At 42.6% G+C, this 14,751-nt stretch overlaps 1 protein-coding gene across 5 annotated transcripts in view; it reads left to right on the plus strand.

Moving 5' to 3' along the window:
* DCLK1 (doublecortin like kinase 1) overlaps nt 1-14,281 on the plus strand; it is a 1,453,755-nt gene extending 1,439,474 nt beyond the window's left edge. For 4 of the 5 annotated variants that reach the window (XM_069640761.1, XM_069640762.1, XM_069640766.1 and 1 more), the window contains one exon: nt 11,894-14,281. In XM_069640761.1, coding sequence (XP_069496862.1) covers nt 11,894-12,061 — 168 coding nt within the window. In that variant the 3' untranslated portion in view covers nt 12,062-14,281. Of the gene's footprint in view, nt 1-11,882 lie in introns of all 5 variants that reach the window. The other variant, XM_069640764.1, reaches the window with a different exon arrangement.
* Nucleotides 14,282-14,751: the final 470 nt, after the last annotated feature.

A 14,751-nucleotide genomic window follows, 5' to 3' on the forward strand; every position in this document is an offset into this window, starting at 1 on the left:
GCTCTTTTCACGCAATTCATATATTTCAGAGCGTGGCATTACCCCAAATCTCAGCCCCATAAAGGGGTCTTATATATTTCGAGTGTTCCCAATATCACTCTCTCCCCCATTTTCTGGAACATGCTAGCTCAGCACCATCTCTCTGCCTCAAAGCACATCCATTACGGTCACTTTGATTATCCCAGAAGCCCTTAGATGCTAATCTGACTCCCATGTAGTGGAAACGTGACCTTTAAAACTGAATACAACGCTCTCCTTAGGTCTTTTGTTACACGCCATTGCCACTGTTTTGTACAGATTAACGCCCATCGACCACTGATCACAAAATGTATCTAAACATTGTAGTTTCCTTCAAATCCATTCCCCACAGGGGATGCAGAAGTCCAGACTGCATCTTGGGCATCTTCAAAGAACTCCAAGTGTCTTATTGCCCAATTTGGAAGACGCAGCACATTCAAGATGTATCATTTCAGGCAAACAACGACTGTATAAAGAAAACAACAAAGGAGATGAAACAGAACCTTACCTCACTCCCATCTCAAACTCAAAAGCATCAGTACATTCGCACACTCTGGCCATATCTAACCTGGCCTGATATTTAGGGTCTTTCCTGCAGCGACGTATAGATAATTCTTCTAAAACTAGCAACAGTTTACTTCAATTCACTCTGTCGAATGCTGTCTTAAAAAAATATAAAGGCACGCTCTTTTGGGCGCAATACTTCTCTATCAAAGCACACATTAGAAAGGAGTGTTCTATTGTCTCCTGTTTTCTCTAACTGCCCTTGCAAATAAAATAACCCTTATTTCTGATTCAGTAAACACTAAGTCACCCATAGAATTGGCTTCATTATACAGTATCCAATCTATTGCTAAGGATGTGCAAATAGTCATGGGACTGCTACATTGACCAGGGGTGTTGCTAGGTCTGGAAAAGATCAGGGGCTAAGGTAACGTCAGGACTGGCGGGACTCGGGGCTAGCTGTAGCCTTTTGGTTGTAGCACCTGAGCTTCTATCCGGGGCTACAACCAAAAGACCCAGGGCTGCAGCCCCCTCAGACACCCCCTTGCAACGCCTCTGGCATTGACCCTTACCGTGATTATAGCAAGTTGAAGTCTGAATGTTTGTCATTAGAAATGACCTCCCGGTTAGTATCTATGAGATTCAGTTTGCTTGTGAGGGTTTTCGTGTATGATCTTGGGGCTGGAACTTACATGGCCGAGCTGAGCATGTGCCACTGCTATAAGTCATGGAAATGCGCCATATGTAGGTATGTATGTATGTGTGTATGTATGCATGTGTGCATAGAGAAGGAGGGAGTACTTTGGGACTGTGCTTTGAACAAATACCATCTCTGCAAACCTGCCAGAAAGGTAGTGGGACCCTGGTATACGGGACAGTAGGTGGGGTACATGGGGCATTTATTAATTTCTTTAATTTATAAAGCGCACAAACAACCCGAGGGCATCGAGGCGCTGGTTACAAGAATACGTTTATACACACAGCATAGGTCATTTATACAGGTGTAGACGGTACAAATACAGGGATGAAGTGGAAGAAGGTAGGCAGGGCAGTCTCTCCGAAGAGCTGGGTCTTTAGAGCTGTGCGGGAAACCCAGTATGATTGTTCAGCTCTGAGCGAGTGTGGGAGGGCATTCCAGTGTTTGGCTGCGATGTAGGGGAAACGTGAGCCTCCAGCGTTTGCTCTTCTGATTTTAGGTAGTAGATGGTCCTAGATGGTCTAGTGGATTGAGCTTTAGCGATAGTTTGTGCAAGGTAGGGGGGGCAGTGTTGGAAAGGCACTTGTGGGTGATGGAAAGGGTCTTGAACATGATGCGGTCACGGATGGCCTGCCAGTGAGCAGCTGTTTTGGTGCCTGCGATATGTTCTTTTTTGTGAATGTTCAATGCTGCGCGCAGGGCATTATTTTGTATCACTTGGCGTTTCTGCAGGTTTTTGGAAAAAGTGCCAGTGAAGAGGGTGCTGCATTAATCAAACCTTGAACCTATAATTGTTTGGGCGATCGTTAGGCAACTGTGATTGGAGAGGAACGGTTGTGAGGCTTTTAGAACTTAGGTGGCATAAGCTGCTGCAGATGCGATAGCATTCACTTGGCGAGACATGGAAAGTGTGGCGCTGAGGTACATCCCTACGGTTTTTACCGATAATTAGAGAGGGATCAGGATATTATCGTGTTGAAGGCTGTGCATTGACTGCTAGGTTTTTTCAATTCTGCTTGGGGTCTAACTAGGAGGATTTCAGTTTTGTGAACATTAAGGCACAGGTAGTTAGTTGCCATCCAAGCCTGAAGCGTAGAGTAGGTGTTCTTGAGGGTGTATATCGTCCTTATAATTGCCTGTGAGTGAGAGTAGAAGCTGTGTGTCATCAGCATAGCTGGTGTAGGCTATGCGGAGGCAGTCCGGGATGTCAAAAAGGGACATTGTGAAAATGTTGTAGAGAGTCAGGGATATGCAAGAGCCTTGAGGTACACCTCAAGGGACAGGGGAAGGAGAAGCACTGATGTTTTCTGCAAATACACTCATGACTCTTCCTTTAAGAAAGTAGGTGATCCAAGTGGTAGCCATTGGGGAGAAGCTGGCAGCTGTAGTGAGGTGGTGGAATAGGATTTTATGATTCACCATGTCGAATGCTGCAGACAAATCTAGGAGGAGGAGGAGTGCAGGCTTGCCCTTGTCCCTAATCTTAGCCATCTGTGTTTTTAGGTTCAGTAGGGCTGTTTCCATGCCGTGCCCTGGGCGCAAACCGGACTGCTTCATGCCGAGGATGTTGTTAGTTTCTAGGTAATTCTGCACTTGCAGATAGGCTGCCCGTTCTAGGTTTTGTTAGCAGGAAGGGGACTGTGGTGATGGGCCTGTAATTGGGGCAATAGTAGGGTCTAAGGAAGCTTTTCTTAGAAGGGGGAGTACCCAAGCTTCTTTGAGACTGGCAGGCACTGTGATTGTAGAGAAGGAGGCGTTCATAAATGAAGTGATGAGTGGGGCTAGAGAATCTGAGCAGTCTTTGATTAAAGAGGCAGGGCATACATCTCCTTTGCATCTGGAAGGTTTTAGGCTTTTTATGATGGCTAGGATTTCTGGTATTGTGATGTCTTTGAAGTGAAATTGGAGGGATAGGTGATGAGCGAGGTCAGTGGGGAGGTGCGGGCTGAGGTGAGGTGTAATGTGAGGAGGTTGACTTGATTGGTCAGGAGTTTAGTGTTAAGCAGGTTAATTTGATTGAGCATTGCTATTTGGATGCTAATGCACCAAGGTTCATCTTCGGTGAAGGTAGGGCCGTTGGCATGGGTCTCAAGTTCTTTGAAGATGGTCAAGATCTCTAGTGTTAGTACTGGGATTCGAGATTGTAGTGTTGCAGGATTTGGATTTGGCTGATATAATTGCTAATTTATAGAGCTTGGCGATTTTGGTGAAATCACCTTTTAACTTGTCAGAAGGACATGTTTGCCACAGTAGTTTTGCCTGGCGTTTCTGGTTCCGTAGTTCCAGTAACTCTGGTGTAAATCAAGAATTAGAGTGTCTGGGTGGTTTGGCTTTACAAGGGAGTAACGGGGCGATTGTGTGGATTGCTGTGGATAAGGTGGAAGCGTATAGGACCGCTAGAGTGACAGAGTCATTGGAGAAAGGAGGTTTAAGACGAGGCTAGTCTAGCCATGGCAAGAGGTTTGCTGTAGTAAGTTTCCGCGAGCTGCGTGTGAGTGCTGGTGGTAGAGGTGCCACAGTAGGCTTAGGTTGGCTTTGTAGGCCAAAATACAGCCAGTGGCACTGAATACTCTTTGAGCTGGTAGGTAGCATTCCTTGTGACAAGATGGAGAATATGCTGTGCAATTGATGGACATCCTTGTGTGGTATTGGCATATTTTCTTGTCGTGAAAGCATTGTGGTGTTTGGAGACAGTTTTGTATAGGCAGCAATTCTTCAAACACTTTTAGGATTCAGCCATGCCCAGAAGCTACAAGCCTATTATCATCCTGACATCTTTGGCAGAGCTGTTGGAGGGCAGAGTTGGCTCGCAGTTGCAGGCCCATCTGTATAGTCTGGTGCAAGGTCAGCTGGATAGCCATTCAGACTTAGTGTCCATCAAGTCTTGACTCAGATCTTGCTATGGGACAGAGTCCACTCTTGATGAGGTGTGAGATGACTTACTTTCTGCTCCCCGTAGGAGCCATGCCTCCATCCTTATTCTGCTGGATCTCTGTGCGTACTTTGACATGGCAGAAGTTGATGTTTTGATTACCCACCCGGGAGAGGTTGCAGGCACACACTCTGCGGCTTTGGATCAGCTTACGCCATTTCTACGGGATAGGAGGCGGTCTCCTTGGGCAATTTCTGTACCTACTGGACCTGAATTGGTTGTGTTGCCCACACCCCCGCCCCCGAATCCCCTTTATCCCCTTCCCCCGGCCCCGGGTTCACCACTCTTTCAGGTTTTGTTTAATGTCAATCACATTATCTCCTCATTAAGCCTGGGATGATTTCATTGCCTGTGCTGATGACATTCAGGTGCAGCTGAGCTTGGACGGAAGATGGGACCAATTTGGGAGTCGGAATAATTGGCGGGGCGCAGTTAGAGATTGGATGAGTCATAGCCAGCTGCAGTTCCACACTGGGGAATCATAGCTGATTACTATGAGTAGGCCTGAAGGTCTTAAGCCTACTCTAAGAGGAGCTATATAACCAGAACTCTTCCCTCAGTCTTGCACCCACAAAAGATAAAGAAAGAAAACATCAACATTTGGCTTAATTTTGATTCATACATGTCCTCTCGGGTAGTGGTGAAGGTCTGCTTTCAGCTAAATAGACATAAACATCCGATGTATTGTATTCCTAAAAGTAACAGAGCTGTTGCAATTGGCACCTTAATCTGCTCCTGATTGGGCAATTGCAGAACATTTGCTTATCTGCTATGCAAACTACAGTTATCTCAAAACACTGCAATTAGGCTCATCTCTGGCCTAAAGAAAATAGAACATATCCCCGAGTGCAGGAGATCTCCCCACTGGCTCCCAGTCAAAAATAAATCTCTTTCAAAGTGGAAGACATCAATTATAAAATCCTTATTTGGCAACCAAAGTGAATGATTTCATTCGTATGCATTCCCTACACTCGGCACGCCACCTCGTATGTAGATGAGACTAGGAGGCACAGGTTTCTGGGGCCCTTTAGAAACACACTTACTTTGGTTTTCCAGGCTCTAGAGACCTCCCATTGCTCAGTACAGACATAAAAGAACTTATTATTGACTAAGCGCCCTCCCCCCTACATTAGCTGGTAACAGTTTGTGACAAGGTAGATGTCCTGGTCTGTGATGTCAGGTTCGAATAAAGTTATCTTCTACATCTCAAATTCATTCATTCCAATGACACTACCAGCATATGCAATTCATTTCACCCAGACCTCACAATATTATATCAAACGAAGCTCTAGAATTGGTACATTGCAAAGAAGCCTGGGCGAATACATTGGGCGAACCCTGACTCACCCGAATTTTCACTGTATTCAGATGATTTGGGTTCGGCTGAATCTTTAGTAGATTTGTGTGACAGATTTGGATGAGCTCATCACAATTTCACAATTTCATTCTGACAACATGTTGCTTTAAACATTGGGTTGAAGATGTCAGATCTTTTTTCTGCCAGCAGCAATTCAGAGCAAACAGCGTATAAAGTGTATGCCTGTCACCTGACTGTTTCTTTACTATAGGAACCATCTATTTTAAACAAACACTTTGTGCCAAATCCACTAAAAGCAATACACATAAACAATGTACAGAGGATGCATATTTGCATTTGCATTACTTTGAGAAATGCACAGGTCACCTTATTCATAAAGGTGGTCTGCACATGTCCAAGGGGCTGTGCTGCAGCACAAATGATTCACCGGCCAGCTCCATTACATACATTATTGTCAGGGGAATGTATAGTGCTCCCTGGAGTATATATGGACTCTTCTGGAGCCTGACATTGTGAAATGTGGAAAAAAGAACAAAGTATTTCTGTCCCTATAAGAGTGATAGTAATGCAAGTGGGAGAGCAGTGGTTCATGCTGCTGCTTTTCCACACTCAAGAAACATGCAAACATGTATGAACGGGTCAGAATTGATCCAGTAACGAAAGGTGCTTCCCCTGTGCCTGTTCCATAGAGGCACATAGAAATAGTTTTTCTGCACATTTTAATGTGCTTCCGGTTTCAGGATTCAAGATGCACATTAAAATGTACAGAAGTACCCCATATTTGTGGAAATGTGCAAGGGGAGAAGAAAAGGGGAATCTGAATGTGTGCATCTCTGATGCACACAATCAAAGGAACTTTGTGATTAGGGTGCATCCTTTTCTGGGTGCCAGTGATGAGATGCACTTGCGCATCTGATTACTTGGGCAGACAAAAGATTTGAAAATAGGCCCCTTAATGTAGATATATGTAGTGTGCTATTTCCCAGGAACAGAGCTCATGACATTGCAATCCTGCCTGACTAAATGGTATTCCTTTAACGAACATCAGAGTCTATATCATGAATGCTGGACATATGACTGACTCTGTCTCAGCCCTACTGGCCTTTCTGATGTCATTCATCTGCAGCCATGCACCCTCCCTATAATTGATTAAATAAACCCAGTAGTGCTCATGGAAGCAAAATCAGCAGCGTGCAACTTCATGTGCCACTAATTCACGAATGACACTTCCCCAGCCCAATAGGCCATTGAGCGGTCCATGTCTATTATGAATTCCCTATATTGTAACATTATAAACCTCTGAAATACTGTGTGTGTCGACCTTTGAATGATGAAATGCAGACCCAAGCACACCTGACTGAGTTTGCTCTACTGACATGCAGTTTTACAACTCTGCACTTCCACTTTACTAATTTGGAAGAATGAGTTCTTCTTACTCAGATTCAAACTTGGGACCTGCAGGTTACACTTAGATCACTACAGTTGGTGCCTTCATCGACTGAGCTCTCTTACTGCCGAGTTTAATGTGCTGTCCCACCTATATAACATTCACAGATACACATGACTCAATTTCCTAACCCCCACCCATCCTCGCCTGACCCCCTCGCTTTCCCCTTACCTTTGCCTCCCTTCCTGAAGCCTTTTCAAGTTATTTCTGTATGCTTCTCCCCAAGAATTGGCCCAAACTTGCCCACACTTCTCCCAAGCTTCCCTAAACACTTATGGCTCTTAAAGGCGATTTGGGCTGCAAGGAAAATCTACAGGAACCCGCAACCATACCTGTATCTCACCAGAAGATTTGCAGGAGGCGTGTGCCACTTTTGAGAAAGCTCATCCAAGTTTATTTGACAAAATGACACACAACACATGCAAATACCAATGTGGCTCTGCAATTGTGCCTAACATTGTACTGTAGCTATGCTCTGATGGTTTGATTGGTGTGGAGACGAGAAGCTCATCCTGATGCCTACTTAAGAACAGACTTGTTTAACATAACATCTATCTATCTCTCTCTCTCTCTGTCTCTCTCTCTAGCTATATATCTATCTATCTATCTATCTATCTATCTATCTATCTATCTATCTATCTATCTATCTATCTATCTCTGTCTGTCTGTCTGTCTGTCTGTCTGTCTGTCTGTCTGTCTGTCTATCTGTCTTTCTGTCTGTCTGTCTATCTATCTCTATAGCTATCTATCTGTCTATCTATCTATCTATCTATCTATCTATCTATCTATCTATCTATCTATCTCTCTCTCTCTATCTACCCATCTATCTATCGCTCTATCTATCTCTCTAACTGTTCTATTGCGCCACTCACCCAAAGGCCTCAGGGCGCTCACAGACAGACAACAAAAAACAATTAAAAGGTCAGCAGGGAGTTAGTGAGAAAAGAGGAAGACATGCAGTATAGCCTATTCCTTTATCAATCAAAAATGTCTTAAGATGTTTCTTAAATTGAGCAGTTGGTATGCATCCTCTGAGATCCGGAGGAAGGGTATTCCAAAGAGCGGTTTGCTTGCACCACCATTTTCCTAAGAAGGACTTCAAGTTGAAGAAGTCTGACATTGTTATTAGAATGTAGAGTTGGCCTAAGGGGAGTCTTTTCGACACTTGATGAAAGAAATACAGGGGCTTCACCTATGAGACACTAAATCACCATCACAGAGCCCTTAAACTGAATTCTCTGATCAACCGGAATCCAGTGCAACTTCCTGCGAGCTTTAGACACCTGAGACCAACGGCCCAGTCCACAGACAGCTCGCACTGCTCCATTTTATATCACCTGCAACTTCCTTACATTATTGAGAAGTACCTACTAGTAAGCTATTGCAATAATCTCGTTTTGTATTAACAATAGCAGCAGCCATTAATGCTCTATTTGCCTCTGAGAGATAGGGGCGAATCTGCCATAGAAGGTGAACGTAATAAGAGCAGGAGGACTTAAGGTGTGACACCTGTTTCTTGAAGGATACATGTGGGTAAAAAAACACCTAATGTTTTAACAGATGCGGAAAGTTGGATAACATTACCAGCAATTAAGACACGTTTGTACTGTTGATCGAGTTTGTTCAGCTTTTGTTTGGTGCCAAGAATGAGCAGCTCTTTTTTTGCAATTGTTCAGAGCTAAAGAATTTGCAGCCATTCATAATTGTATTGCCTGAAAAACTTCATGAACTCTTTCTAAATTGGTATTATAAGACCCAGTTAGCTCAATCACAATCTGGCTATCGTCCGCATAATTTGCAAACTGTATCCGCAAGGTGGCAAGAAGGTCACACAAGGGCTTAGAGTAAATATTCAAAAGCAGCTGTGACAAACAAGAGCCCTGCAGGACGCCACAGATAAGTGATGCTCTTGAAGATTGAGCACTACATTTTACCACATGTGCAGTTCTAGGTCCAAGAAAAGATTTGAACCAAAGAGGTGCAGCGAGTCCCCAACCGCCCACCTTGACAAGTCTATCCGCCAGGAGAGTGTGATCAACCAGATCAAAGGCAGCGGAAAGATCCAATAACAGAAGTAGTGCCGTGCTACCTCTATCAATTATTTCTGCGATGATAGATTTGAAATCCAAGATCACAGTCTCGGTCCCAGGATTAACACGAAACCCAGACTCTCCAGAGGCAAGAATATCCTGGTTCTATACATATTTCTGGTATTGGCAGCATGCTATTCAGCCAAGTATTTTTAGTACAAAGGGTACATCAGTAATGGGCCTATAATTCCCTGTTCAGTTGGATCCAAATTCTCCCTTTTCAAGAGAACTGTGATCCAAGCCTCTTTAATATTGTATGCAACAGAAATTTCCTGAAAGGAGCGGTTAATAAATCTAGTGACCCATGGAACAGGGGTCCTGAGGAAATCCTTACACAAGGAAGCAGGAAAGATGTCCCCCTTACATGATGTAGGTTTCATCTTGAGTACAATCTTTGTAACTTCTCTTTCCGATACCACTTTAAAAGCAAATAAAGGACACCAAGGATACTTTGACCTACTAGAAGGAGTCGTTGCCTCATCTATAATGTGCGCTGGCTTTACTTGAATTAAAGTGCGTTGCTGGTGTTGCGATGTTTTCTGAATAAAACCATCATGAATTCATTGACAGCAGTTATTGTCCATTACAATGGAAGATTCAACCGTAGTCCCCTTTAACTCTTTTAAGAACTGTAAACAATTCTTTTGGTCTTGATGTCGCCATTACTATTCTGGCATTAATAATGTATTTCTTTAGCATTAAATACTGCAGTTTTAAAAAGCCTAGCTGAATGTTTATAAGCATCAAGGGTAAAGTTAGTTGGGTGTTTTTTTGCCACTTGCGCTCTGCCTTAGGTTTAACTACCCTAGCACTTAAGACATCTGGAGTGAACTAATGATTAGATTTAGCAGATTCTTTTCTGGTTCGCAAGTCTCATAGGCGCTAGCATATCAAAAGCCTGGTTAGTTGCTTTTCTAAAATCATGAATAAAATCTGCAAGCAGGATATTATCATCCAAAGATGGTGATAATGGAATAACTAAGGATTCAAAGCCCTTATGTGTAACCTTTCATAAATTCCTAGTAGGAGCCGGTAGCTTACCCAGCTGAGAATTCTTATTTGAGAAGTGAGGGAGGGGTAGAAGAGAACAATGGTCAGACCAAATGCAATCCTCCACAATAATTACGGACACCTTCTGATTCTTTGATAAGATCCAATCCAGGGTATTTATGCCTTTATCTTTTGGAGATTTAACATGCTGATCCAGGCTTTCAGCCTGAAGGGGTTTTAATGAAGATCTTGCATCATAATCCACCAAATTATTAGCCCACAGGTTAAAATCGACCAACGGCAAAAGAGCTGCTTGATGTTTGGAAATACCATCAAGAAAGTCCAATGATTGTTCTTCAAAAAATGGCGCCATCGTAGGGGGCCTATAAAGTAATAAGATACTGAGAGTACTGACAGTGTTAATATTCAGTTTTAATAATATAGCTTAACATGACTCCAAGACGTGATTCCACAGCCATTTCGTGCATTATATTTTAAACTCTGTGTTAGCTTATCCATCCCTGAACACTACATTAAATCAAATAATCACGGTCTGACACAGCTGGCAGTGCTTCTCTAAACTTTGCCACACTACATAATGCCCTATACAATAGTATCACAGGAGAATGAGATTGCTGGCTATTCTGAAGCTTCGGCATATGCCAATGGAACACCAGCATGAATGTGTACGGCACCAGAAATGAGACTACTGCAAACTACGGCAAATGACCAAGATCATGGAAGTCCGCAGTTGTGAAGATCCAATCGCTGCTGGCATCTAGTCACTCTTGATTGAAAACAAGTACATGCATATTAGGACCTATCTTTCGTCTTAGTAAACTTTTGCTTTGGAAATAAATATTGATTGGTGCTTGTCTGATTCTGGCACATGCACTGAGATACATTTCCAAGAGTGGAAAGCCCTGCACCAGGGCTCCAACTAAACACCACTAGAGGAGCTTTGATGTGAAAGATTGTAGGCAGTTCCCTTTCCTTTCATTTCATTTTGTAAGCTAACCTAGCATAGGTGCTGGAAGATCTCAAAATGCTTGCATCTAAATTTATGTTTTTGTTTTTATCTTTACTAATTTTTTTCATTGTATTTTGTACGGTATTACTATCTTCATATATATCAAAGCAGTTCATTGTGCCTGAAAGCCCGCATAAAACAATGCAAAGTAGCAATACATCAGAAACATATAACTTGCTAAAACACAGTATATATATATATATATATATATATATATATATATATATATATATATATATATATATATATATATATATATATTATTAAGTGCGTCTGGCTTACATATAAGCCTTTTGCACTGTTCAACACATATCATTGTTAAAATGTTCATGCAACACCTTTAGTGGAAATGTAATAATATGAAAAGAGACAGGAGAATAATCACAAACCCACCACGTGAAAAATAGGAAATATTGCCAAAATAGCCATGGTTGTCCCATTTTAGGGGCATATACATGTTAGATTCCAGCCTTCTCCATTTAGGCATCCCAGAACATGCCCCGGTCCGTCTGTCTTGGTGTGACGTTTACTGTGAGGTTCTGTTTCCCGGCATAGTGCAGCGGAGCAATTATGTCCCGGGTAAATGTACTCATTTCATTTCATGTAGCAAAGCGATCATCATTGTATCCATCGTATTTCTTAGTCTATGTCTGTACGAGTTTATAATACCGCACATTCATTTGAACATATATATAGGAGGCAAGATTCCTGCTCCCTCTAAGGCTGAAGGACAATCATACTTGTCGGATAATAGGAGTAGACCTCTTTCCTGTATGAGCTGAACTGAATTGTCTTCACTTACCACTTGGTGGAACATGCTATTCTCACAGCCTAATTTCTTCCTTTCTTACTTTATGTCCCCGCCAGACCACCGCTCTTGATAAGGAGAGGCAGGTTTTCCGACGAAGACGCCACCAGGATGTGAGAAGCCGAGTGTATGAAGCCCAGCCAGTGACACCTGAACTCACCTCAGAGTCCGAAGACTATTCGCCAAGCTCCTCTGAAACCGTTCGCTCACCTAACTCACCATTCTAAGAAAACACTCTCCATCTCGTTTCTGGCTTAACCCTTTGAGACTCTGAAAATTGCTTTCTTTTCAATTCTATTAAAAACCATAGGACCTGGAAATAATGTTTATGACCTTGAAGGGAAGAACGAACAGAGCGTTTACATCTTGCCTGAATGCAAAGACCTGTGTTCCTTATCTAAATGGAAACTTGCTGCTAATATGATCCTCAAAGGGTTAAGAGTATTTTGCATTTTTTTCGAAGATCGAAGGAATGAATGTTTTCATTAGTCAAGCTAAAGTCTGCAATTATGTAATTTTAGCAAGTGTTAACCCTCTGAGTGCTCACTTTTCATTAATGCCTGTCCCCCCGCAATCCCCATGGTCAGTAACTTCAAAGTTAATGTACCTCAAAAAAGTTAAACATGGCCCCTTGGACTCAATGCTCTCTAAAATAATAATTTGTTTCTAGGGTAGAATCCAGCGTATTCACTTTCCAAATCAACCCCCTTAAAGCCTACTTCTGTGCTTACTATCCTAATTGAGAAGTCTGAATGGCTATTTATTTTTGTCTCAACTTGCATCAACCAATCGCCTAGACTGATCCCATCTTGGTTGTCCTAATCAACTAATTGTGATACCTGATTACATATTAATTTCAGATCTAATCCATTGAAACGGTTGATTCTAGTATTTGGCTTGGCCTCCTATACTGCAAAATATATATGTTTTAATTCAAAATCGATTTCCTCAGTCCTCGTGAGATTCCCTAAGAAACTGTAAATCAACAAATCCAGAGCAGTATTTGAAGCTGGGGTGATATTTCTAAATTGGTCCGTGCATATATAAAGGAATCAGTTGGCTGCATTCATTTCCCATCTTCTCCTTTGCGGGTGACATTTTACCTAATCTCTGTATCTCTGTTCCTTTTTGGTACCTAATCCATAGAACATCTAGTTTTCAACCTGTTATGTGCTGATTCCTATCCTTGCACTTTACAGAACCGGGTTTTTCCCGGATTATCCCTTTAACCCTTTCTTTCCAAGGATACATACACCTTGTGCAGGAGAAACAGGACGCGTACAGAAATGGTATTCCTAGTCTTGTACGTTTTCTCAGTTGCTTAAATTGGTCACCCCAAAACTCCTTCATCCAAGTTACCATGAAGCACAACCCAGAAATGTATAGTCTTTCCCTAAAAAGTGTATATATAATGTGGAGTGTCAACGAATACCGGTGCTAAATAATATGTATAAATGCAAATATATGTATATGTATGCAACACAGACCTCACCTCTTGCAGATGCATAAAGTTGACACGTGTGACTCTTTTCTGGGGCAGAGTGGTATTATCTCACTGCAATGAAAACAAATACAGCGATTGGGCAAGCAGTAAATGCAGTGGAATGATGTTATCTGGGGCGCGGCACACCTCTGTCACCTGTCGTCAACTGACATTGATTTGGTGTGACCGGATGAAAAGTTGCACAGTCACCGTCTGAATGGAAGGACTATCCGATGATTGCATTGGATGGGATCCCGGGTGGATCACTTCAGCTAGACTATACGAGCAGTACTCAGAGGGTTAACAAAAAAAGCACAAGGCATGCCAGCCATATTGGTGTATCCAAACAGCTTTGCTTCTTAGCCAGTGTTTGCATCTTTTCAGGAAACCCTGGGAATATTTCAAGTTTGGAATTCCATCGTTGTTGTTGAACATTTTCTATAACCAAATTCACTTTATTTTTGGTTGAACTGATCATGGACTACAACTATGTATCACCCATCGAGTACAAGTTTGTAGTAGCACATCACATTCAACAAGCAGTTGCAGCAAGTCCTTCACAAGCCTTACAATGGTGGCATTGGTGACTAAACTGTCTTAGTTCTTGGCAAACAATCAGCAGAGTCGTTTTCTCTCGTGGATGCGGGGGCGTCCACGCGGTAGGTTCCATTTTACAATAGTAGTTCCACTAGCAGAGGAAGAGCGGTATTATAACCTTCATTATGTGAGCAATCTGACAAGATGGCACTCGATCATGTACACAAGCGTAGGCCCTGCCATTGTAGCACCGATACCCCATGTTACAATCAGCCAATACATTATTTGCTTCAGACTGTTAGCGGGGACAGGGAGATTTTAGTCATGGAAAATGTCATTGCTGTATAGTAGTCCTCATCTGATTTACATGCGGTGCGTACTATGACAAGCAACGCCAAACCTGTGAATAAACTATTTACTGAACCTACAGCTTGTTGCCTCCTTCCTGTTCTGCTTACCCTCTGCTTGCAGGCTGTTTCACGGGCACAATGGACATCAACTGGGACCGGGCCTGGGTTATGATTTATGCACCACAGGTATAGTGCTATTTGGGTTGCCACCTTTCGTACAACGTGGTCAGATTTTATGTCACTAGGCCCAAAATAGTGCCCCTCTGCTGGTGGTGCCATAGGCGACTGCCTACACGGCCCTTATTCTTGCATTGACCCTCACTAGTATTTCTTGGTAGCTACTGTAATGTTCATGTAATGCACACGGGATCACATGAATGAATTCAGGTTTCTTTTCGTTCTCTGTATAATGCATTTGTCTTTTGGGAAATGGACACACAAGGGGGGCACGTCGGAAAGCAATGAATATTTCCAATGGGGAAATGCAAACCATTTTCTATCAAGTGAATTTCTCCACCTGCTGAAGCATTGAGGCCCATATTCAAGG

Source organism: Ambystoma mexicanum, chromosome 7q (genome assembly GCF_040938575.1).
Source record: "Ambystoma mexicanum isolate Mex_15411 chromosome 7q, UKY_AmexF1_1, whole genome shotgun sequence".
NCBI lineage: Eukaryota > Metazoa > Chordata > Amphibia > Caudata > Ambystomatidae > Ambystoma > Ambystoma mexicanum.